This window comes from Hemitrygon akajei, unplaced genomic scaffold (genome assembly GCF_048418815.1).
Source record: "Hemitrygon akajei unplaced genomic scaffold, sHemAka1.3 Scf000104, whole genome shotgun sequence".
Taxonomy (NCBI): domain Eukaryota; kingdom Metazoa; phylum Chordata; class Chondrichthyes; order Myliobatiformes; family Dasyatidae; genus Hemitrygon; species Hemitrygon akajei.
Genome location: NW_027331990.1, coordinates 1532176 through 1557543, shown reverse-complemented (window position 1 = coordinate 1557543; position 25368 = coordinate 1532176). Strand labels below are relative to the sequence as shown.

Sequence of the window (25368 nt, the reverse complement as noted above, 5' to 3'; positions counted from 1 at the left end):
ATGAAGTGGCCATTCATTCTTCCCAAGAACCTGCATTCTTGCTATGGCAAAAAAGTCCAGTCAAGGCTCCAATACAGAGGCTCAATTTCTGCAACTCCTGCCACTGACTCTTGTGTTTGTAGATGGTTAAGGAATTGTGGACAGAGTCATTCTAAACCCTATCGTTCCAAAAAAAAAACACTGAATCTCTTTTAAATCGGTGACACACGGTTAGTCTAGGAGAGTAAGTGTGGAGCTAATTTGTGACGAGATGAAGATACAGGAATCATAAAAAGCCCACCTTCTATCGTACCATAAATGCCTATCACACCCCGACATACAGAGTTATAGAGCACTCACCCAATCACCAGTTAATGCATCCTACATCCTATTCCAATGTGAGGACCTCTTTGCTGCCTTATCTCATCAAAATCAATTACTCTTTTTTCAAAAGTTGGCTGTCTTTAACAATTTCCTCCAATCCCACCCTTTGTCTGTTCATCAGTCACTCCAGAAATGTTACACAAGCGAGGCGATGGACGAACCCGAGTGCACAACACGGGCGCGGGAGGCGTTCTTGTCGTAGCGAGCGTGGAACCGGTATCCAGCAGTTATGCTAGACTTAGAACTGTCAGTCCTAGGAACCATGAAACGAGGTTACTCATACCGGAGTCGATCAATGAACTGGCAGTTCCCTGATTTGATCACAGAGATTTTCTCCTGCATTTGCTGATGGAAAGCAGGTGTGTAGATAGTGTAACCTGGGAATGATTGGAAACTAAACGAGGCGAATGAGGCCCAATTCCTGAGGTAACTAGCAAGGTGGGAGATTGCCAGAAGGGACCCTTCCTAATCTACCAGGTATTGGAAACCCCTGCCCCTACGGCGCACATCCAGTAGTCTTTGGACGGTGTGTGCCGGATGATTGTCGATGGTACGGGCAGGTGGTGGGGTCTCAGCCGGGGGACACAAGGGGCTGACGGAAACTGGCTTTAACAGGGAAACATGAAAAGTCGGGTGGATGCGCTTAGATCTTGGCAGTTTTAGGCGGGCCGCCGAGGAATTGGTAACACTTTCGACCTTGAATAGCCCCAAGAAGCGAGGGGCGAGTTTCCTATGCTCGTTCTTGAGCGGGATGCCCTTGGATGCAAGCCACACCATCCGCCCCGGTTGGTACTCAGGCGTCGGGGCCCGGTGGCCGTCGGCCGTCTTCTGATTGTGTTTTGCTCATCTGCGTAGGGCCGCCGTGTCTCCTCCCAAACCGTAAGGCACCGATCGATATGGTCCTGAAACGACGGTACCGCAATCTCCTCTTCTTGTGCGAGGAACAGCGGGGGTTGGTACCCCAGGGAACACTCGAATGGAGACCTTCCAAAGGCAGAGCTCACCAGAGAGTTGTAGGCGTACTCCACCATCGGGAAGCGGTCGCTCCAAGTCGACGGGTTGTTTGCGGTTAGACAACGTAGCGTCGCCTCCAGGTCTTGGTTGACCCGTTCCATCTGCCCATTCGTCTGGGGGTGGAAGCCGGAAGACAGGCTGACCGATGCACCTAAGGCTTGACAGAGTGCCTTCTGTACTTGTGAGACGAACTGGGGACCTCGATCGATCACGATGTCTACGGGGATTCCTTGGAGACGGAAGACGTGGCGGACGAGAGGATCTGAGATTTCTTGAGAAGCTGGGAATTGACGGCGATGTGCTACCGGGGACAGGTGGAGGACGAAGTAAAACCGCAAGTGGCCGATGACAGGCTTTCCCAAGGGAGCAGAAGGAACATGCCGAGACATTAGAACGGGTATACGCCTCCATGGACGGCCACCAAAAGTGTTTTTTTTTTCAGGAGAACTTGGGTCCGATTACTCCCGGGTGGCGGGCGAAACGAGACGTGTGCGCCCATTGCAGAACCTGAGACCTGACTGAAACGGGCACATCCAGGCGATCACCGAGTCCATTGCCGGGGTCGAAGTCATCCCGTTGGGCTTCTTTTACTTTCGACTCGATCTCCCAAGTGAGGGTGGCAGCCACGCAGGATGGTGGGAGGATACTTCTTGCGCTGGAAGTGTCCTCCTTGGAGACATATTGGAGTCAAACGGCATTATTCGGCCCAACTGTCGAAGTTCAAACGTTCGGCAGTCTGAATATACCCCAGGTTTTTATGAACCACAAACGGCTGTTCTGCCCCCTCCAGCCGGTGTCTCCATTCTTCCCAAGGTTAGTTTGACCGCCAGGAGTTCCCGATTCCCCACGTCGTAATTCCGCTCGGCGTAGGGAGTCGGCGGGAATAGAAGGTGCAGGGGTGAAGCTTTTCGTCCGACCTTGCTCCTTGGGACAGGACTGCTCCTATCCCGGAGTTAGAGGCGTCCACCTCGGCAGTGAATTGACTGGCTGGGTCCGGATGGACCTCGATGGGAGCCTCTTCATGTCGGTGAACGCCGTCAGCTTCGGAGTCCCAACAGAAGGGGGTAGTAGGCGAGGTAAAGGGGGCTGCCACTCGACTGTAGTCTCTGATAAATCGGAGGTAGAAGTTAGCAAACCCCAGGAATCGTTGAGGTTGTTCGCAGTTCGTGGGCCTAGGCCATTCTTCCACTGCCCGGATCTTCTCGGGGTCTGCTCTCACCTGCCCGCTCTCAATGCTTCCCAGGAAGCTGACCGAAGGAACGTGGAACTCACATTTCTCCGTCTTCACAGATACCTTGTTCTCCCACAGTCTCTGGAGGACTTGACAAACAAGGTGAACGTGTTCTTGAGGGGTGCTAGAAAATATCAGCATATCGTCCGGGTAAACGAATAGGATCCGATTGATAAAGTCCCTCAGTAGGTCATTAATGAGGGCTTGAAAAACGGCGGAAGCATTGGTGAGGCCAAACGGACTGACCAAATATTCGAAGTGTCCAGAAGTTTATTAATGGCCGCCTTCCACTCGTCTCCCTCCCTCACGCTGACGAGATGGTAGGCGTTACGAAGGTCCAGCTTTGAGAAAATGGTGGCTCCGCGCAGTGGCTCAAATCTGAACTAACGTGGGGTAGAGTGTACTTGTTCTTAACTGTTATACTGTTTAGGCCTCTGTAATCAATACAAGGATGAAACGACCCGCACTTCTTTTCTACAAAGAAGAAACCGGCGCCAGCAGGGGAAGATGAAGGTCTGAAAATGCCCGCCACGAGGGACTCGCTGATGCTCTTCTCCATTGCCTCTCTGTCCGGTCGGGAGAGATTAAAAAGGTGACTGGTCGGTAGCGAGGCCCCGGGGAGAAGTTCGATGTCACAATCATATAGACGCTGAGGAAGCAGGAAAGGGCCCGTTGTTTACTGAATACCGGTCCCAGGTCATGGTATTCTGTGGAGACTCGGGGCAAATCGAAGGGTTCCGGGACAGGTGGGGTCGCTGGGAGATGGGGCTGACCGCAGACAGATGGCGTGTCAGACTGGCTCCATTTGGCTATCCTCCCGGCAGACCAGTCGATGTGGGGATTGTGTTGGGTCAGCCATGGATACCCTAGAACTACCGGGGCTTGAGGTGAACGAATGAGACTGAATCGTACCTCCTCCCGATGGTTGCCGGATCGCATCAAGTTCAGGGGTGGCGTACTGTGGGTTAGCCGAGCCAGCAGTTTTCCGTCCAGAGCCCGGACCTCCAGTGGGGTACTTAGCGGCTCGCGAGGTATTCCAGCCTCGGAGGCTATATCAGCGTCCAGCAGATTGCACTCGGTACAAGAATCCACCAAAGCGGATAGGGATAGAGACAGTCGCTGGTAACTCAGGGTAGCGGGGATCTGAATCCGTGTCTTGCGAGCTGAAGGGAGTATCGTCCGGCTCACCAGGACCTCCATTTTCGCTGCAGAGCACTCCCTTTTGGTCGCTGAGGGCAGGCATCCTAGAAATGTCCTGGCTGGCCACAGTACAAACAATCCCCATTTCTCCACCTCCATTTTCGCTGCTGAGCACTCCCTTTTGGTCGCTGAGGGCAGGCATCCTAGAAATGTCCTGGCTGGCCACAATACAAACAATCCCCATTTCTCCACCTCCATTTTCGCTGCTGAGCACTCCCTTTTGGTCGCTGAGGGCAGGCATCCTAGAAATGTCCTGGCTGGCCACAGTACAAACAATCCCCATTTCTCCACCTCCATTTTCGCTGCTGAACACTCCCTTTTGGTCGCTGAGGGCAGGTATCCTAGAAATGTCCTGGCTGGCCACAGTACAAACAATCCCCATTTCTCCACCTCCATTTTCCCTGCTGAACACTCCCTTTTGGTCGCTGAGGGCAGGTATCCTAGAAATGTCCTGGCTGGACACAGTACAAACAATCCCCATTTCTCCACCTCCATTTTCGCTGCTGAGCACTCCCTTTTGGTCGCTGAGGGCCGGCATCCTAGAAATGTCCTGGCTGGCCACAATACAAACAATCCCCATTTCTCCACCTCCATTTTCGCTGCTGAGCACTCCCTTTTGGTCGCTGGGGGCAGGTATCCTAGAAATGTCCTGGCTGGCCACAATACAAACAATCCCCATTTCTCCACCTCCATTTTCGCTGCTGAGCACTCCCTTTTGGTCGCTGAGGGCAGGCATCCTAGAAATGTCCTGGCTGGCCACAGTACAAACAATCCCCATTTCTCCACCTCCATTTTCGCTGCTGAGCACTCCCTTTTGGTCGCTGAGGGCAGGTATCCTAGAAATGTCCTGGCTGGCCACAGTACAAACAATCCCCATTTCTCCACCTCCATTTTCGCTGCTGAGCACTCCCTTTTGGTCGCTGAGGGCCGGCATCCTAGAAATGTCCTGGCTGGCCACAATACAAACAATCCCCATTTCTCCACCTCCATTTTCGCTGCTGAGCACTCCCTTTTGGTCGCTGGGGGCAGGTATCCTAGAAATGTCCTGGCTGGCCACAATACAAACAATCCCCATTTCTCCACCTCCATTTTCGCTGCTGAGCACTCCCTTTTGGTCGCTGAGGGCAGGCATCCTAGAAATGTCCTGGCTGGCCACAGTACAAACAATCCCCATTTCTCCACCTCCATTTTCGCTGCTGAGCACTCCCTTTTGGTCGCTGCGGGCAGGCATCCTAGAAATGTCCTGGCTGGCCACAGTACAAACAATCCCCATTTCTCCACCTCCATTTTCGCTGCTGAGCACTCCCTTTTGGTCGCTGAGGGCAGGCATCCTAGAAATGTCCTGGCTGGCCACAGTACAAACAATCCCCATTCACCACTTCCATTTTCGCTGCTGAGCACTCCCTTTTGGTCGCTGAGGGCAGGTATCCTAGAAGTGTCCTGGCTGGCCACAGTACAAACAATCCCCATTTCTCCACCTCCATTTTCGCTGCTGAGCACTCCCTTTTGGTCGCTGAGGGCAGGTATCCTAGAAATGTCCTGGCTGGCCACAGTACAAACAATCCCCATTTCTCCACCTCCATTTTCGCTGCTGAGCACTCCCTTTTGGTCGCTGAGGGCAGGCATCCTAGAAATGTCCTGGCTGGCCACAATACAAACAATCCCCATTTCTCCACCTCCATTTTCGCTGCTGAGCACTCCCTTTTGGTCGCTGAGGGCAGGCATCCTAGAAATGTCCTGGCTGGCCACAGTACAAACAATCCCCATTTCACCACCTCCATTTTCGCTGCTGAGCACTCCCTTTTGGTCGCTGAGGGCAGGCATCCTAGAAATGTCCTGGCTGGCCACAATACAAACAATCCCCATTTCTCCACCTCCATTTTCACTGCTGAGCGCTCCCTTTTGGTCGCTGAGGGCAGGTATCCTAGAAATGTCCTGGCTGGCCACAGTACAAACAATCCCCATTTCTCCACCTCCATGTTCGCTGCTGAGCACTCCCTTTTGGTCGCTGAGGGCAGGCATCCTAGAAATGTCCTGGCTGGCCACAGTACAAACAATCCCCATTTCTCCACCTCCATTTTCGCTGCTGAGCACTCCCTTTTGGTCGCTGAGGGCAGGTATCCTAGAAATGTCCTGGCTGGCCACAGTACAAACAATCCCCATTTCTCCACCTCCATTTTCGCTGCTGAGCACTCCCTTTTGGTCGCTGAGGGCAGGCATCCTAGAAATGTCCTGGCTGGCCACAATACCAACAATCCCCATTTCTCCACCTCCATTTTCGCTGCTGAGCACTCCCTTTTGGTCGCTGAGGGCAGGCATCCTAGAAATGTCCTGGCTGGCCACAGTACAAACAATCCCCATTCTCCACCTCCATTTTCGCTGCTGAGCGCTCCCCTTTGGTCGCTGAGGGCAGGCATCCTAGAAATGCCCTGGCTGGCCACAGTACAAACAATCCCCATTTCTCCACCTCCATTTTCGCTGCTGAGCACTCCCTTTTGGTCGCTGAGGGCAGGTATCCTAGAAATGTCCTGGCTGGCCACAGTACAAACAATCCCCATTTCTCCACCTCCATTTTCGCTGCTGAGCACTCCCTTTTGGTCGCTGAGGGCAGGCATCCTAGAAATGTCCTGGCTGGCCACAGTACAAACAATCCCCATTCTCCACCTCCATTTTCGCTGCTGAGCACTCCCTTTTGGTCGCTGAGGGCAGGCATCCTAGAAATGTCCTGGCTGGCCTGAGTACAAACAATCCCCATTTCTCCACCTCCATTTTCGCTGCTGAGCACTCCCTTTTGGTCGCTGAGGGCAGGCATCCTAGAAATGTCCTGGCTGGCCACAGTACAAACAATCCCCATTCTCCACCTCCATTTTCGCTGCTGAGCACTCCCTTTTGGTCGCTGAGGGCAGGTATCCTAGAAATGTCCTGGCTGGCCACAGTACAAACAATCCCCATTCTCCACCTCCATTTTCGCTGCTGAACACTCCCTTTTGGTCGCTGAGGGCAGGCATCCTAGAAATGTCCTGGCTGGCCACAGTACAAACAATCCCCATTTCTCCACCTCCATTTTCGCTGCTGAGCACTCCCTTTTGGTCGCTGAGGGCAGGCATCCTAGAAATGTCCTGGCTGGCCACAGTACAAACAATCCCCATTTCTCCACCTCCATTGACCGACAAGCCTGAACAACATTCTGACTGTCATAACTCATCCATGATGGAATGATGAAACAGACACAGGAGACCGAACGGCCTTTCCGCACGATGTCTCATTTTCTTGTGAACCTTGTCACATCTTCGCTTTATCCCAAAATCATGAGATTATTGAGCCTTGTAGTCTACTTACCAACATCCATCTGTAAAGCAGCGTTGCCGGGTATAATTAAAACCTACTGCGTTCAGTTTCTGTTGACATTGTTGCGATCAACTCCCACCCAGTTTTTAGATTCAGTCCTGTCTATAAACGTTTATTTCTCCGCTTCCCTAAATGTGAAAGCGATGAGACTTCCAGGCGTTCTCATCCAGCTCAACAAACGTCCTTCCCAAATTCTTGCAGAGACGCGTCTCACGTGTCTTCGAATTGTAATATTTTACAGCTTCACTCTCCACAAAAACTGCCTAACCTGAACAAACTGTAACACTCTCGCTTTCATTTCCGATTGACAGGATGATATATGTCTTTGTGTGGATATGACTTTCCTTACAAATCAGGCATTTATTCCGTTCTCAAACACACATCGAAAGTTGTTAGGGTGGCCGAGTGGTCTAAGGCGCCAGACTCAAGGAATGAAAGTCCTTCCGACAAACGGGAGTGTTCTGGGGTCGTGGGTTCGAATCCCATTCCTGACAAAATTTGTCTTTAAGCATTCAATCGAGGCGACGTTATTTCTGCAAACAACCCTGGGTTGTTGAGGTGGATTAGAAAAACTGTTGGAGGATAAGATTATGTTTTTGACACTGTTCATCGTATTGCAACAGGTCACCGTACACCGAATTCTGAGTGAGTGATTTATTCAGAAAAACAATTCACGGTGAAGGATCTCGTCCCGAAACGCCGACTGCTTACGCTTTTCCACAGATGCTGTCTGGTCCGCTGAGCTCTTCCTGGCATACTCAGCTATCAATATAGAAAAGTTTCTGAAGTGAAATCATTGGTTGTCAGATTATTTAATGGATGGGCATGTGAGCGTACATTATCACCTGTTGATGAAAGGTCTGATTGCTGATGGGTAGTAACTGTTCTTGAACGTGGCGGTGCGAGTCCTGGGGCTCCTGTACCATCTGCCCGATGACAGCAGCGCAAAAAGAGCATGGCAGGATGGTGACGACCTCTGACGGTGGATGCTGTTTTCCGATTACATCGTTTCATGTGGATGTGCCTAATGTTTGTCAGTGCTTTTCCCGTGATGGGCTGAGCCGAATTCACTAACTTTTTAAAGATTTTCCTTCAAAGGTGCGGTATTTCTGTACCACGTCTTGTTGCAGACAGACAATATACTCTCTACGACACATCTATAGAAGCTCATCAAGGTTTTTGATGTCATGCTGAATCTCCGCAGTCTCCTAAGAAAGCAGAGGAAAGAGTCATACCAACAATTTAAAGTTACTGACGCGCCCCACCTCTGATCCTCCAAGGAGAACTGGCTCAAGGACCTCTGGTTTTCCCTCTGCTGAGGACAACAATCAGTCCTTGGTCTTGCCGACATAGAGTGATAGGGTGTTGGCACATCTTGTTTAAAACGATCCCCTCTTAGTTGAATTGTATGCCCTAAGAGGGGATCGTTTAAAGACATGTAAACCCTGGAATGGTGATAACTTCTACGTGCTCAACCATTATCTATGCCTGAAAATCTAAGAAACGTCTATTAGATTCCCCCTCACCTCTGATGCTCCAGAAAAAAAGAACAAGTTTGCCCAAACTTTCGCAATTGCACAAACCGTCTAATTCATCACCATCTTGGTGATGCTCTTCTGCACACTCTCCGAATCCACGTCATCCTTTCTCTGGAGGATGGCCTGAACGGAGTGCAGCACAATTCCAGTGCTGTGATGCTGTACGCTCTGATTCCGCACATGCTCGGCAATCTGAGACCCTCTCATCAAAGTAGTCATTCAGAATATTCCGAAATACAGCTGTTTATCTGGCATGTGGAGACAGTACTGCAGGGCGGTCAGGGTGGCCGAGTGGTCTGAGGCGCCAGACTTAAGGCGAGTAAGTCGCTTCCTAGTAAACGCGAGTGTTCTAGTCTCCAACGCGTGGGTTCGAACCCCACTCCTGGTAAATACTCTGTTTTTCACGTGCTGTTATTTATAATGCAATCACTGTAATTTTACTGCAGCGATCAAAGCGTAGTCTGTTTCGGAGTATGAGAAAGACGCAATTAAGATAAAGATTTTGTTTTAGTCACAACAGAGAGCAGAACAACGAGTTACATGGATTCGGGCTGCAGAGTTTGATGAGAAAAAGGCCTGTTTGAAGAGTGTCTCTGTCACCTTCTTAACCGTGGCTGCTGTTTGGACAGAATGACATTGGGGCCATTCAAACACGTTGTTGGTTTCTATATTGAAACGACATTTTACATAGTCGTTCTTAATCCGCGGAGATCAGTAACGTGCGTTGAACACCTTTCTGGATTTGGGAATATCGGATTGATCATTCCGGACTGGATTATATTCACTTTCCGTTGCAATGCAGATATTTTAAGTCGTACAGCATGGAAAATAGCCTTCGGCCCAATTGGTTCAAAGTTCAAAGCTGAAAGTATATTTTGCATCACAGCATATCTATATACATATATCACCATTCGCAGCAATGGGATTGACATTCCTGCGGGCATCCAAGAAACACAATAAAATCCATGAAGGGCCGCACTAACAGGACGGTCAAAACACTCAATGTGTACAATACAGCAATCTGTGCAAAGTCAAGTGAAAGAATAATGATAATAGCAATATTAATTGTTATTTTACACAATAATCCAGGGCGACTATGAAGCTCACTGGAGTTTGTTTAGATTTAACCTCTCTCAGAGACAACCAGATGAATTACACATTGACAGAAGATCGAATATGCACGATTTGAAATTATTCACGTAAAGCTGAAACACTTAATACAGATAGTAAATATGATTTCAAAAGTTATAAAAATAAAATCTGGACAAAATAAGTGTATTAGATTAAACGTAAAGAGAGTTGCAATTGATGTAGCATAATATATAACAGAACTGCAGGATACAGTACAACTGATGGATGAATACTGTTATTTTATATGTTAATGACTTGGGTGCTGGAATTGACGATCATACGGACAGGTTTGCGGTCCAGATGAAGATAGGTGGAGGTGCAGGAAATCTGGTGTAAGTAGAAAGTCTACAAAATGACAGAGGAAGATGAGGAAAATGGGCAAAGAAGTGCCAGACATGAAACACAGGCACGAAATGCATGGTGCTACACTTGAGCAGAAGAAATAAAATGGAAGACTATTTTCTGATCATAGAGAAAATTGGAAAATCTGAGGTGCAAAAGGACTCAACGTTATTCGTCCAGCATTCCCTGAAGGTGAATATGCATGTTGCGAAAGTGGTGAGAAAGGCCAATGCGATGTTGGCGATCATTTCCAGAGGAATGGAGTATGGATGCAGCGATGGAATTTTCAGGGTTTAAAATGCACTGATGAGGCCTTACCTTGAGTACTGTGAGCAGTTTGGAGCCCCTTGTCTGAGACAGGTTGTGTTGTCACTGGAGACGGTTCAGAGGTGGTTTAGAAAATTATTCCCGGGTTGAAAGCTTTGTCATGCGAGAAGCATGTGCTGGTTCTGGGTCTCTACTCAGGGGAATTCAGGAGATTGAATGGTTCGCGCATCAAATCACCCCCTGGACAGTCTCTATCACTCGTGTCACCCAGCTGACTACTGGACCGTCTCTCCCCGTGTCTATCACTCGGGTCTCCCGGCGTCTTAGGCGCTCCTGCTCCATGACTAAACTCAGCTTCCCTCTGTTTCATCAGCTGCGGATGAATGTCAGGAACCCCCGCTGGAACCAATCGGCGAGACCTCTCTCGGAAAGGGATGCCCTCGGTTGCTCTAATACCGTGGCAAGTACTCTTTAAGAAATCAAACTCAGAACTGCCAGTGGAAAAGGCGTCTTCACGTTCCAACACGTTATCAGTTAATCTCCATTTCCATTCCTCGAACATTTCAGCAAATTTAGGGTTTCCGGTCGCTCTAGCTGCTCCCAGAATGTTACATGACAGGTTGAGACAGGATGCACCGCACTGTTCCCCCTTTCCGCTCATCATCCTACTTAGCAGGAACTTGCACCTTCTCAAAAGCAGCTCTGAACACATGGTGAATGGACAAGGTGTTCAAAAAGTTCTCTCTACTTCTCTCTTTGCATGCTCCTTGGAACTTTCTCACAAGAATAAAAAGAGTTCCATCCGTTTCCATAGTCTCAGTTACCCCAACATCTGCTTCCATAAATGCCAGCTTCAACGAAAAGTAGCCATTGTATGGGTATTTATCAGTACTAAGCCCCGGAATTCCAAGGGCACTAACAGGCACCAATGGCAAGTACGTGGACACCGATTGTAAATGACACTAGAAGACAGTAAGATATGACAGCACAATACAGACCCTTCGCGCTCGATTTTGAGCCAAACCATATATTTCTTACATCCATTTGCCTGTGCAAGAGGCTCTTAAATGCCCCTAATGTTTTAGCCTCCACCACAATCCCTGGCAAGTCATTCCAGGCACTCACAACCCTCTGTGTAAAAAAAATTACCCCTGATGTCTCCCATAAACTTCTCTCCCTTAACTTAACTGTGTATGTATGCCCTCTGGTGTTTGCTATTCGTGCCCTGGGAAACAGGTACTGGCCAGCACCTTATCTATGCCTCTCATAATCATGTAGACCTCTATAAAGACTCCTCTCATCCTTCTATGCTCCAAAGAAAAATGTTCCAGCTCTGCTAACCATGCCTCATAACACTTGTTTTCCAATCCAGGCAATGTCCTTGTAAATCTCCTCTGCACCCTCTCCATAGCTTCCACATCCTCCTATAATGAGGTGACCAGAATGGAAAATAATACCTTAAGTGTAGTCTCACCAAAGTTTAGTAGAGTTGCAACATGACCTCTCTACTCTTGAACTCAATCCCCCTATTAAAGAAGCCTAGCATCCCATAGACCATCTTAACTATTCTATTAATCTGTGCAGCGACCGTGAGGGATGAATACATTTGAACCCCAATGTCCCTCTGTTCATACACACTCTTAAGTAACCGACCATTAACCCTGTACTCAGCCATCTGGTTTGTCCTTCTAAAATGCATCACCGCACACTTAATCGGATTGAACTCCATCTGCCACTATTCTGGCCAACTCTGCATCCTGTACATACCCTCTTGTAACCTTCGACAACATACAGCTCCATCCACAACTCCTCCAATCTTCGTGTTATTCCCAAACTTACTCACCCATCCTCCTGCGTCTTCATCCAGGTCATTTATAAACATCACAAAGAGCAGGGGTCCCAGGATTGATCCTTGCAGCACTCCACTAGTCAGCGACCTCCAGGCGGAATACTTTTCTTCCACAACTAACCCCTGCTTTCCTCCAGTAACCATTTTTTTATCCAAACAGCAAGGATCCACTGATCCCATGCCTCATGACTTTCTGGATGAGTCTTTCGCGGGGTACCTTGTCAAATGCCTTGTTAAAATCGATGTAGACGACATCTACCGCCCTACCCTCATCAATTTATTTTGTTACCTCTTCAAAAAACTCAATTGGGCCCGTGAGGCACGATCTTCCCTTCATAAAGCCATGTTGACTATCCTTGAGTAGACTGTACTTCTCCAAATGCTTGTAGATCCTATCCTTAAGAATCCTTTCCAATGGTTTGCAGACCACCGACGCAAGACTCTCCGGTCTATACCAGGTCTCACCAGGTTTCTCTGTTTCCTTTTTCAAAAAGGAAACTACATTAGCCGTTTTCCAATCCTCCGGCACCTCCCCTGCAGCCAAAGAGGATTCAAAGATCATAGCTACTGCTCCAGCGATCTCTTCTCTCACTTGCCACAGCAACCTGGGGTATATCTCGTCCGGACCTGGGGATTTGTGGTTTTTGAGAAGATCCAACACTTCTTCTTCCTTAATCTCCACATTCTCCAGCACACAGACCTGTTCTATTTCGGCCTCACCCTGATCAAGATCCTTTTCACTTATGAATACTGAAGCAAAGTATCCATTTAGTAACTCTCCAACCTCCTGTGCCTCCAGGCACATGTTGACCTCTTTATCCTTTTGCGGCCCCATCTTCATTCTTGTCATCGTTGCTCTTCACATACGCATAGAACACCTTGGGGTTTTCCTTAATCCTAGATGCCAAGGCCTTTTTATGCCCCCTTCAAGCTCTCCTAAATCCTTTCTTAAGCTCCTTCCTGGCTATCCTATATTTCTCATGAGCCTCTCCTGCTTCCTGCTTCTTATATCTAACATATGTTTTCTTCTTTCTCTTGACGAGTTGCCTCACATGTTTTCGCAGCCACGGTTCCCTTTTCCTACCACTTTTTCCTTGCCTCAGTGGGACAAACCTATCCTGAACCCAGCACAAGTGTTCCCTAAACTTCCTCCACATGACTTCTGTGCTTTCACCTTTGAACATCTGTTTCCAATTTACTCCCGCTAGTTCCCGCCTCATCCCTTCAGTTAGCCATTCCCCAGTTAAGCACTTTCCCATTGCCTGTTTTTATCCTTTTCCATAGCAATGCTGAAGCTAAGGGAGTTGAGGTCACTCTCACCAAAATGCTCTGCCACCTGATCAGGTTCATTACCTGGAACTAGACCCAGTATGGCTTCTCCTCTCATCTGCCGGTCCACATACTGTATCGGGAATCCTTCCTGAACACACCTGACAAATTCAGCCCCATCCATCCCCCTTGCAGTCAGGTGGTGTCAGTCAATATGAGGGAAGTTGAAATCACCCATAACAACAACCCTGTATTTCCTGCACCATTCTAAAATCTGTCTGCTTATCTGCTCCTCGGTGTCCCGAGGGCTATTTGTGGGCATATGGACTTCTCCCAGCACACGTAATGGTTCCTTTCCTATTTCTGACTTCCACCCTGACCGACTCAATGAACACACCCTCTGCAGCGTCCTCCCTTTCTATAGACGTGAAACTATCCCTGACCAGTACTGCTACTTCCCCCCGCCCCCCCCCCTTTCTACCTCCCATCCTATTCCTTTTAAAACACCTCAACCTCGGTACCTCCATCAGCCAATGCTGCCCTTCCTCCAGCCAGGTTTCAGTAACGGCCAGTGTCATAACTCCACATACTGATCCATGCTCTAAGTTCATCCACTTTATCCCTAATACTCTTAGCATTGAAATAGACACATTTCAACCTCTTTGTGGCTACATTTATGTTTTATCGCCTGCCTGTCCTTCCTCACTAACTCAGAACACATAGTATCATGCCCTTGTCCTTGTACCCTAATCTCTGCACTCACATTCTGATTCCCACCCCCTGCCAAATTAATTTAAACCCTCTCCAACAGCTCTAACAAAACTGGCCGCCAGGTCCCTTTCCAGTTCATGTGCAGCCGGTCCACTTTGTACAGGTCAGACCTTTCCCAGAAGAGATCCCAATGTTCCAGAAGTCTGAACCCCTGTCCCCTGCACCAACTCTTCAGCCACCCATTCAACTGCCATGACTTCCAGTTCCTCCCCTCTCTGCCTCGTGGCACAGGCAGCAATCCTGAGATTACCACCCTTGCTTTTTAACTTTTGTATTAACTCTCCATATTCCTTCTTCAGGACCTCATCCCTACTCCTATCTATGTCATTGGTCCCCACTTGGACCACAGCTGACTGCTCACCCTCTTTCCTGAGAATACCGAGAACTCGATCCAAGATATCACGGACCCTGGCACCAGGGAGGCAACACACCATCCAGGATTCTCGATCTTTCCCACAGAACCTCTTATCTGTCCCCCTAACTATCGAATCCCCAATCAATACTGCTCTCCTCTTTTCCCTTCTTCCTTTCTCAGCAAAGGGGCCAGTCACTGTGCCAGAGACACAACCACTACAACTTGTCCCTGGTAGGTCATCCCCACGAACAATATCCAAAACAGTAAACTTATTGTTGATGGGAACGGCCACAGGGGTGCTCTGCTCTCTCTATCTATTCCCCCTCCCTCTCCGGACAGTCACCCAGTTAGTTACCTGTTTCCTGACTTTTAGGGGAGACTGTCTCCCTGAAACTTTGATCTATTACTACCTCTGCCTCCCGAATGATCCGAAGTTCATCCAGCTCCAGTTCCCTAACTCAGTTTGACAAGAGCTGAAGCAGGATGCTTCTCTTGCTGGTGTAGTCATCAGAGACAACTGTGCTGTCCCTGACTCCTACATCCTACAATCGGAGCACTGGACTGTCCTATCTACTGCCTCCATCACCAACTCCTAAGTTAATTAGATTAATTAAAGGACCTTACCCGGCCTTACCCACTGGGAGCAAGTTCGTCCTCCGCCTCTGCTCGCCAAAACCTTTCGAGTCAAAGCCTCAAAGCTCCACTGCTGCTCTGGCCCCACTCACTCACTGGCCGCTCCGCTTGAGCTACCCCTCTTTTTATTTGTTTGTTGAGCTTTTCAATTTCCGATTGCCCAATCAGACTGCTTGGTCACCTGACCTCGATTGCCCAATCAGCTGCTTTCTGCTGAGTCTGATCTATTCAAATCTTTTCATTATTATTGTCCAAAATAACAAGAGTACATCGAAGTAAATAACACTTACAATGTGTCAAGAAAAAAAAACATTGTTTTAAAGATTGAAAAATATGGTGACACAAAAAAAAGGGAAAAAAACACTAAAGCAAAGAAAAGTGAGGAAAAAAAATATTAAGAACTCAACCCCGGAGCCATGCATCATACAAAAAGCTTCTAAAGATAACCATCAAACCGCCAGCAAAGAGAAAAAAAAATACAATTAGGTCGTGGAGAAAATTATCAATTAACTCAAATGTTAATAACGAGAAAATGAACCCCTTCTTTTCTCAAAATCAAACACAGTTTCAAAGGTTCAACTTCTAATTTTCTCCAAACTGAGACATAGCATCACTTGGAAGAACCACTGTAACAGAGTGGGAGCCGACGTATCTTTCCACTTCAACAGAATTGCCCTCCTAGCTATTAATGTAACAAATGCAATAACATGTTGGTCAGACAAAGAAATAGCTTGGATATTTTCAGGAATTATTCCAAAAAGTACAGTTAATTTGTTAGGCTGTAAATTAATTTTAAGTGCTTTAGAAATTGTAGAAAAAAACTGACTTCCAGAACTGTTCCAGTGTAGAACAAGACCAAAACATGTGTGTCAGTGCAGCTGTCTCAGATTTACATCTATCACAATAACTATCGACATCAGGAAACTTTTTAGACAATCTCTCCTTCGTCAAATAGTAATGATGTACAATTTTAAATTGAATCAGTGCATGACAGCACAAATCGAAGAAGAGTTAACCAACTTCAGAATCCATGTCCAGTCCTCCGTCAAAAAAGTCAAATTAATTTCCAATCTTGTTTAATCTTAAATAAAGGACACTTATCCCATTGTGATAGTAATTTATAAATTCTTCCAATGGAACCCTTCATCAAAGGGTTCATACTCGTAATAGTACCTAACAAACCGGCATTCAATATGTAAGGAAAATTAGTTAAATGTTTTTGTAAGAAATGTCTAACTTGAAGGTATTGTAAAAAGTGTGAGTACGAAAGAGAATATTTATCAACTAATTGTCTATCTTCTTTAAATAGATCCAAAAAAGAATTAATACCTTTATTTTCCAAAGTAAAAAAATTGGATCACTCAAAGAATGCTTTAAAAAATTATAATAAATTAAACTACAAAGTTTACATTTTTTAAGATTAAAAAATTACAGAATTGGAGCCAAATTTGTAAAGAATACTTAATCACAGGATATAAATTTAAATTAGCAACTTTAGCTAATTGTATAGCCAATTGTAAAGCAGCTCCAAATAACGAGGTTAAATAAAACTGTTTCACAGCTTTCAATTCCAAATCTACCCAAATTGGCCGTTCCTTCTTATCAACCCAGTGTAACCAAAAGGACATATATGGCAATTAACAGCCCAGTAATACATTCTTAAATTAGGTGAAGTAAGACCTCCATCCTTTTTCAATTTTTGTAAGTGACATTTACTAATTCTTGGTCTCTTATCATTCCATATAAAAGATGAGATAATAGAATCAATCCAATCAAAAAAACATCTTCGTCAAAAAAACATGGATATTCTGAAATAAATATAACATTTTTGGTAAAATCAGCATTTTGACTATATGGATGTGACCAACAAGTGAAAATGTAAGTGGGTTCCAACCACTAAATAAATACTTCATAGAATCTACTCAGGGAACAAAATTAGCTTTGTAAAGATCCTTATTTTTTTTAGAGATTATAACGCATAAATATCTAAAAGAATCCATAATGTTGAAAGGAGTATTACCATATATAGAAACAGATTCATTTAAAGGAAACAGTTCATTTTTATTAAAATTTATTTTATATCCAGAAAAATCTCCAAATTCATTAAATAATTTTAGCAAGGCAGGGAGATTCCTCGGGATTAGATACATAAACCAGAAAATCATCAGCGTAAAGAGAAATCTCATTCACAAGAATCCCATGAATATCTTTAGCTTCACGAAGAGTGATACCAAGGGATTCTAATTTTAAGTTAAATAACAAAGGACTTAATAGACAACTTTGTCTTGTCCTCCATGAAAACTGAAAAAAGAGATCTACAATTATTAGTAATAACAGAGGCAATAGGAGTTTTATATATCATTCTAATCCAATTATTTAAATTAACACCAAAACCAAATTTCTCTAAAACATTAAATAAATATTTCCATGCAACTCGATCGAACGCTTTTTCAGCATCGAAAGAGATGACACATTGTGGAATTTTAAAAGAAGATGGGTATATGATGTTAAATAATCTCCAAACATTTGAAAAGGAATAACGGCCGTTTATAAAGCCTGTTTGATCTTTAAAAATAACTTTACCCAAAAATTTTCCAACCAATTGGCCGTTATCTTTGACAGGATCTGAGCATCAACATTCAATAATGAAATAGGTCTATATGAGGCACAATCAGAAGGACCTTTATCCTTTTTAAGAATTAAAGCAATAGAAGCGTCTTAAAAAGTAAAGTGTAAATCGCCTTTCACAAAAGAGTCCTTAAACATTTCCTACATATACGGCGAGAGCAATTTTCCAATTTTTTAATAAAATTCTACAGGGTACCCATCAAGTCCAGGGGCCTTACCAGATGGCATTGAAAAAATAGCTTTATGAATTTTGGCTTCAGTAATTTGGGCATCAAGAGTTTTTTGATCCTTAACAGAAATTCGAGGAAAAACAATCTTTTGTAAAAAAAAATCATTTTAGAAGAATCTACTGGAAATTTAGATTTATAAAGTTCAGCATAAAAATCTTGAAAAATCTTATTAATGTCTTCATATTCCCAAGTCAGGGTACCATCTTTCCTACAGATTTTCAAAATTTGCCTTTTGGCTCTGGCCATTTTTAATTGAGATGCAAGCAGTTTGTTATTTTTATCTCAAAACATATAAAATTGACTTTTTAGCTTAAGCAAATAGCCTTCAATAGGATGAGTTAATAATAAATTATATTGTGATTGAAGTTCCATCCATTGTTTAAATAAGTCAATATCAGGGGAAATTGCATAAATATTATCTAAGTAACTTGTTTTGTAATCTTATCTAATTCTACTTCAGTCTGTTTTTTCAGGTTAGCAGAAGAAGAAATGATCTGACCACCTTAAAATGCTTTAAATGTATCCCATATGATTAATTTAGATGTACCCCCTATAACATTAAAAAGAAAAAATTATTTTACCTGGTTTTCAATGAAGCTAACAAAGTCTGAATTCTGCAATGATGTCTGAGACAGGCGCCGAGGTGGGTGGGCAAGGATGGCATCATCGAATTTGAAAGACAAACTGAAAGCTGCATGAGCAGATACAGCGATAGTGTCATATTCACAATTCTTAACACTGGGCAAGAAGCAAAGGTCAACTATAATATAATCGTTCCTTGAATATTTTCTATAAACATGTGACAAAAAAGAATATTCTCTATCATCAGGGTGTAAATATCTGCATAATCCAATCAATCCAAAAATCAGTCAAAAAGGAATTAATAAGTAATGCGGAGTGATTTGGAAGTTGCTGGTAGGTTGAGCTCTTGTCAATCAAAGGATTTAAACAACAGTTAAAATCCCCGCCCATTATCAACATACATTCATTTAAATGAGGCGGTACAGCAAATACATTTTTTAAAAAAAGATCATCTAAGTTAGGACCGTACAAATTGACCAAAACAGCTTTTCTGTTACAAATTACTCCTTTATCAATTAAAAATCCACTAAAGAATCTGACTTAATATCCTCTTGAATGAACAAAATACTGGATTTAATAAAAACAGACACTTCTTTAGTTTTACTTTGAGAAGTGGAGTGAAATTGCAAAGTCTTCCACGATCCAAAAAACCTATTTTGATCTCCCGCCTTGATATGCGTCTACTGGGCAAAAATTGTATCAGGTTGAAATCGATTAATGATTTTAAAAGTCTTCTTTCATTTGATAGGATGATTCCAACCATGTACATTCTAACTTATTACATTAATCTGTTTAGATTCCATACTATAATTTTATTCTACTTTACACATACCAATTGGCACATACCAATACGGGATGATCAAAAATGGTGGCGATGGAGAATACAACCACACAGAAAACACACATGCTCCAGAACCACCCAATGGGGAAAAAAACCCTCATTCTAACTCCATCCCACTCCCCCCACAGCCCAGAAAAAGCAGGCACCCTATGACAGAAAACACAGCCAAGACTGCTCTGTCTGTCTGAAAAAAAAAGATTAAAAAAGCTTCTCTATCCCTCCCCCAGTTAAAAAATGAAACCCACTGACCTTGTAAGAGGAACGACAAAGTCTCAACAAAGGAAAATGTTTACATTCCAGCATCTACAAACTATCCCATGTTTATATTTAATCTTTTTTTAAACAAAGAGGACACCAAAAAATTGTTATCTCTTAAAAAGTAAAAAACAGCTCCATCTTAAACTTAACATTAAATCCCCAAAAAAAGCTTTAAATTCAGTTATAAGATGCAATAATATTCATTATATAAAAAAACATACTAATATATTGAAAAGAATTTAAAAAATAAGCAGTTATTAAAATCTAAAACATATTACCTAGAGAAACCAAGCATAGTGTTTAATAATAGATCAACACAATCTTTAAAACTAATAGTATACAAATAATTGAAACCTCCGCTAAGTATATATAAGAGAAGGAAATAGCCCCATTAGTAGGAAAAACTACCAGTTAGTTAATTAAGAAAAAAAACCACAAAAAATATCAAACCAGATATTAGGTTAAAGGAGTAAGTCCTTTTATGTTCTTTTTCTCCATCGAATGTCCAAATAACCATTTAAACAGTCATACTTGAACCATAAATCTTCTTACCAAAAACAACAATGGTATGCAATAATAAACAAGTCCCCTAATCTTCTTTTAATAGTCTCTCAATGAAATGTCCAAGTAGCCTTCATAAATCTTCTTTCCGAAATGCTATTATGCAGATAATATGCCAGACAGTTCAATCGGCAGTCAAAGCAGGTATAGTTTAAACAAACGGCAGGGCAACTTTAGGATCACAAAATGTACAAGAAGGAGAATCAGGAGGAAAAACTTTAATCCTTGTTGGGTGACGCAAGGAAGGAAATAATTTCTTATCATATGCATGTTTCATTACCAGAGCAAATTTTAATCTTTGTTCCATTACCTCCTTAGAACAATCTTCATAAAAACCGAGCTCAGATGTCTCAAATCTAAAAACTCTGTTGTCTTGCCTGTTGCATTATTTGACCTTTAATCTTAAAATAATGAGAACAAACCAGAATAGCCCTTGGTTTATTTGGATCTTGAGATCTCGAAGTAAAAGTTCTGTCTGCTCTTTCTACAGTAGGCGGCTTTGCTAATATAGAAGGAAATAAGGTATGAAAAAGCTTACCCATGTAAGCAGTTAAATCTCCATTTTCAACTCCTTCCTGCAGCCCAACAATTTGTATATTCCTTCGGCGAGATCTAGTTTCCAGGTCTATAATCTTATTTCGATATCATTCCAAACGAGTTTTACTTTATTTTACTTTCAAACAATTTTTGCTTAATTATCTTCAATTCCTCTTTGTGTGTAGCGACTTGAGCTTCCAGATCCTTAAGTTTTCCCAGAAATGACATCATTTCATTACTATTCTTTTCAAGTTCGTCTTTAAATGAACTGTGTCCAAGCCATATCTTCAGCCCACAATGGCATTTCATCAGATCCTTCCTTTTGCATCTTTCCTTTCCCGTTGCCTTTATCACTAGGTTCAGACAAGTATTTCCCACTCCTCAAAGACATATGGTTCCCCTTCAAGAATCAGCAACTGAAGATATTAAATTCGGTTTAAACTAGGGGGAAAGGGACAAAACTAGGAGCAGCTCAGAAACTGCTGTTACTCCATTCACAGACAGGCGCAGCCTCCAGGAGCTATTCAAATCTTGATTGACTTGATTGCACAATCCATCTGCCAAAACTACTTGAGCCAAAGCCTCAAAGCTCCACTTCTTCACTGGCCACACTCCACCCCAGTCAATATTAATCTCCAGTCCCATTAAAGGTGAATATGCAGTAGAAGAAACTCCTCCCATGCCCAGAACTGGATGTGGTGAGCAGCAGCAATAATTGTAGAGTTCAGCACCGATAGTCACTCTCAAAATAGCTTTAGCAACAGTGATGGAGAAATATCCAGCATGCAACTTATTGAAACTTTCTTCCCTGTGTGAACCCGGTAGTGTGTCACAAGTGTAACAAGCTGTGAGATTTCACTGCTAATGTAATGGTCTCTCTGTTATGTTTCACTGCTGAGCTAATGGTTTCTCTGCAGCAGCAATGTTTAGCTTATGACTAGAAATAACAGGACTTTGCTGTGCCTAGCTATCCAATGAGAGAGATATTGTTCTTTCCTGTGAGTCTGGAAGGTAGATTTTTATGGTCTTTTGCCAGGGAGAGATGAGAAGACACGAATGGAAAGAAAGGGCCCTTTTACTTTTCTTTGTTTCCTTTACTAATCCTATAGTCAAAGTAAGAATTAAATAGCTCAATTGTTTAATCGCATATTGTGTACGATTTGTTATTTTTGGGGTACTGATTTGTAACAGGGGACACATCATGCAGCATTCACACAAACGAGATTGCTTAGGTTTGGCCAAGCTCAGGGGCTATCACCCCCTATATTAAGTTGCTAGCTGAAGCAAGAGTTACATAAGGTTAAATGACCTGAGTGAATCGCTCCCCACATTCACAGCAGGTGAACGGCCTCTCCCCACTGTGAACTCAATGATGCACATTTGGTTGATTTTGCTGACAGAATTACTTCCCAAAGTCTCAGCAGCTGATCGGCCTCTCTCCTGTGTGAACTCGATTGTGTGTCTGTAGATGAGATGACTGAGTCAATCCCTTCCCACACACTAAGCAGGTAAACGGCCTCTCTCCAGTGTGAACTCGCTGATGTACCTTCAGTTGAGATGAACAAGTGAATCCCTGCCCACAGTCTGAGCAGGTGAACGGCCTCTCCCAATGGGAACTTGCTGGTGTGTCATTAGGGTGGATGATCGAGTGAATCCCTTCCCACAGTCTGAGCAGGTGAACGGCCTCTCCCCAGTGTGAACTGACTGATGTCTCTGTAGCTGAGATGACCGAGTGAATCCCTTCCCACAGTTTGAGCAGGTGAAACACTGCTTCCCAGTGTGAACTTGCTGGTGTGCCATTAGGATGGATGACTGAGTGAATCCCTTCCCACAGTCTGAGCAGGTGAACGGTCTCTCCCCAGTGTGAATTCTCCGATGTACCTTCAGTTTAGATGACTGAGTGAATCCCTTCCAACAGTCTGAGCAGGTGAACGGCTCCTCCCGAGTGTGCACTCTCTGATGTGTTAGTAGGTGAGATGACAGAGCAAATCCCTTCCCACAGTCTGAGCAGGTGAACGACCGCTCACCAGTGTGAACTCGCTGATGTACCATCAGTTGGGATGAGCAAGTGAATCCCTTCCCACAGACTGAGCAGGTGAACAGTCTCTCTCCAGTGTGAACTCGCTGATGTACCTTCAGTTCAGATGACAGAGCAAATCCCTTCCCACACACTGAGCAGGTGAATGGCATCTATCCAGTGTGAACTCGCTGATGTACCTTCAGTTGAGACGAAGAAGTGAATCCTTTCCCACAGTCTGAGCAAGTGAATGGCCTCTCGCCAGTGTGAACTCGCTGATGTACCTTCAGTTCAGATGACTGAATGAATCCCTTCCCACACACTGGGCAGGTGAACGGCCGGTCGCCAGTGTGAACTGACTGGTGGCTCAGTAGGTGAGATGATTTAGTGAATCCCTTCCCACATACTGAGCAGGTGAATGGCCTCTCTCCAGTGTGAACTCGCTGATGTACCTTCAGATCAGATGATTGAGTGAATCCCTTCCCACAGTCTGAGCAGGTGAACGGCCTCTCTCCAGTGTGAACTCGCTGATGTACCTTCAATTGGGACGAAGAAGTGAATCCCTTCCCACAGTCTGAGCAGGTGAATGGCCTCTCCCCAGTGTGAACTCGCTGATGTACCTTCAGTTGGGATGAGCAAGTGAATCCCTTCCCACAGTCTGAGCAGGTGAACGGCCGCTCGCCAGTGTGAACTGACTGGTGGCTCAGTAGGTGAGATGATTTACTGAATCCCTTCCCACACACTGAGCAGGTGAATGGCCTCTCTCCAGTGTGAACTCGCTGATGTACCTTCAGTTCAGATGACTGAGTGAATCCCTTCCCACACTCTGAACAGGTGAACGGCCTCTCTCCAGTGTGAACTCGCTGATGTACCTTCAGTTGGGATGAGCAAGTGAATCCCTTCCCACAGTCCGAGCAGGTGTATGGCCTCTCCCCAGTGTGAACTCGCTGATGTACCTTCAGTTTGGACGAAGAAGTGAATCCCTTCCCACAGACTGAGCAGGTGAACGGCCTCTCTCCAGTGTGAACTAGCTGATGCACCTTCAGTTGGGATGAGTAAGTGAATCCCTTCCCACAGTCTGAGCAGGTGAACGGCCTCTCCCCAGTGTGAACTCGCTGATGTAACTTCAGTTGGGACAAAGAAATGAATCCCTTCCCACAGACTGAGCAGGTGAACGGCCACTCCCTAGTGTGAACTCGCTGATGTACCTTCAGTTTAGATGACTGAGTGAATCCCTTCCCACAGTCTGAGCAGGTGAACGGCCGCTCGCCAGTGTGAACTGACTGGTGGCTCAGTAGGTGAGATGATTTAGTGAATCCCTTCCCACAGACTGAGCAGGTGAACGGCCTCTCTCCAGTGTGAACTCGCTGATGTACCTTCAGTTGGGATGAGTAAGTGAATCCCTTCCCACAGTCCAAGCAGCTAAACGGCCTCTCCCCAGTGTGAACTCTCTGATGTACCTTCAGTTGGGATGAAGAAGTGAATCCCTTCCCACAGTCTGAGCAGGTGAACGGCCTCTCCCCAGTGTGAACAGGCCTGTGAAACTGTAGGTGGGATGATTGAGTGAATGCCTTCCCACAGACTGAGCAGGTGAATGGCCTCTCTCCAGTGTGAACTCGCTGATGTATCTTCAGTTTAGATGAGCAAGTGAATCCCTTCCCACAGTCTGAGCAGGTGAACGGCCGCTCACCAGTGTGAACTGACTGGTGTCTCAGTAGGTGAGATGATACAGTGAATCCTTTCCCACAGACTGAGCAGGTGAACGGCCTCTCTCCAGTGTGAACTTGATGGTGTGCCATTTGGTCAGATGATCGAGTGAATCATTCCCCACAAATTCAGCAAATGACCAGCCTCTGCCCAGTGTGAACTGACTGGTGTGTCCACAAGTGGGATAACTGACTGAATCCATTCTCACACTTACAACAGGTGAATGGCCTTGTCCGGTGTGAACTTGCTGATGTACCTTCAGTTGAAATGACCGAGTGAATCCGTTCCCACTGTCTGAGCAGGTGAATGCGTTCCCCCCGTGTAAAATGCCAGTTGGTCTGATGACCGAGTGAATCCCTTGCTCCTCTTCTTAAATATCTGGACAGAGACAGCAAAACTGGTGTGTTGTGTTTGAGATTCCCATTGACAAATTCCTTGTCATATTTAACCTGTAAAAAGATTTACAAAATCGATCAATGGGTGTGGGACAACATTTCAGATGAGATCACTTGAGTTGGCAAGGTGTGAGCTGACATCACACTGTTACAGTGAAGTTCAACCCAAGTTGGAGAGAGAAATCATCTTCTAACTGGGCACAGTGCTGGTATCTGGAATGCCAATCAAACACTCTGATGCTCTTCCTGTCTCTATAACATAGGGGCAGTTCTGCCATCTCCAACCTGTGATCTGGCTTAG

General features: G+C 45.0%; 1 protein-coding gene and 1 non-coding gene across 2 annotated transcripts in view; one reads left to right on the top strand and one right to left on the bottom strand.

Moving 5' to 3' along the window:
* The first annotated feature begins 7547 nt into the window (after positions 1–7547).
* Positions 7548–7650, top strand: trnal-caa (transfer RNA leucine (anticodon CAA)). Its single transcript has 2 exons — positions 7548–7585; positions 7616–7650. It is a non-coding gene; the product is annotated as a tRNA-Leu (tRNA).
* An 11231-nt stretch (positions 7651–18881) lies between these two features.
* The window catches only part of LOC140723196 (uncharacterized), a 46981-nt gene continuing 40494 nt past the window's right edge, over positions 18882–25368 (bottom strand). The window contains 1 exon segment of the mRNA XM_073037804.1: positions 18882–25121. Within this exon segment, the coding sequence (XP_072893905.1) occupies positions 22497–24764 (2268 nt within the window). The 5' untranslated portion in view covers positions 24765–25121 and the 3' untranslated portion in view covers positions 18882–22496.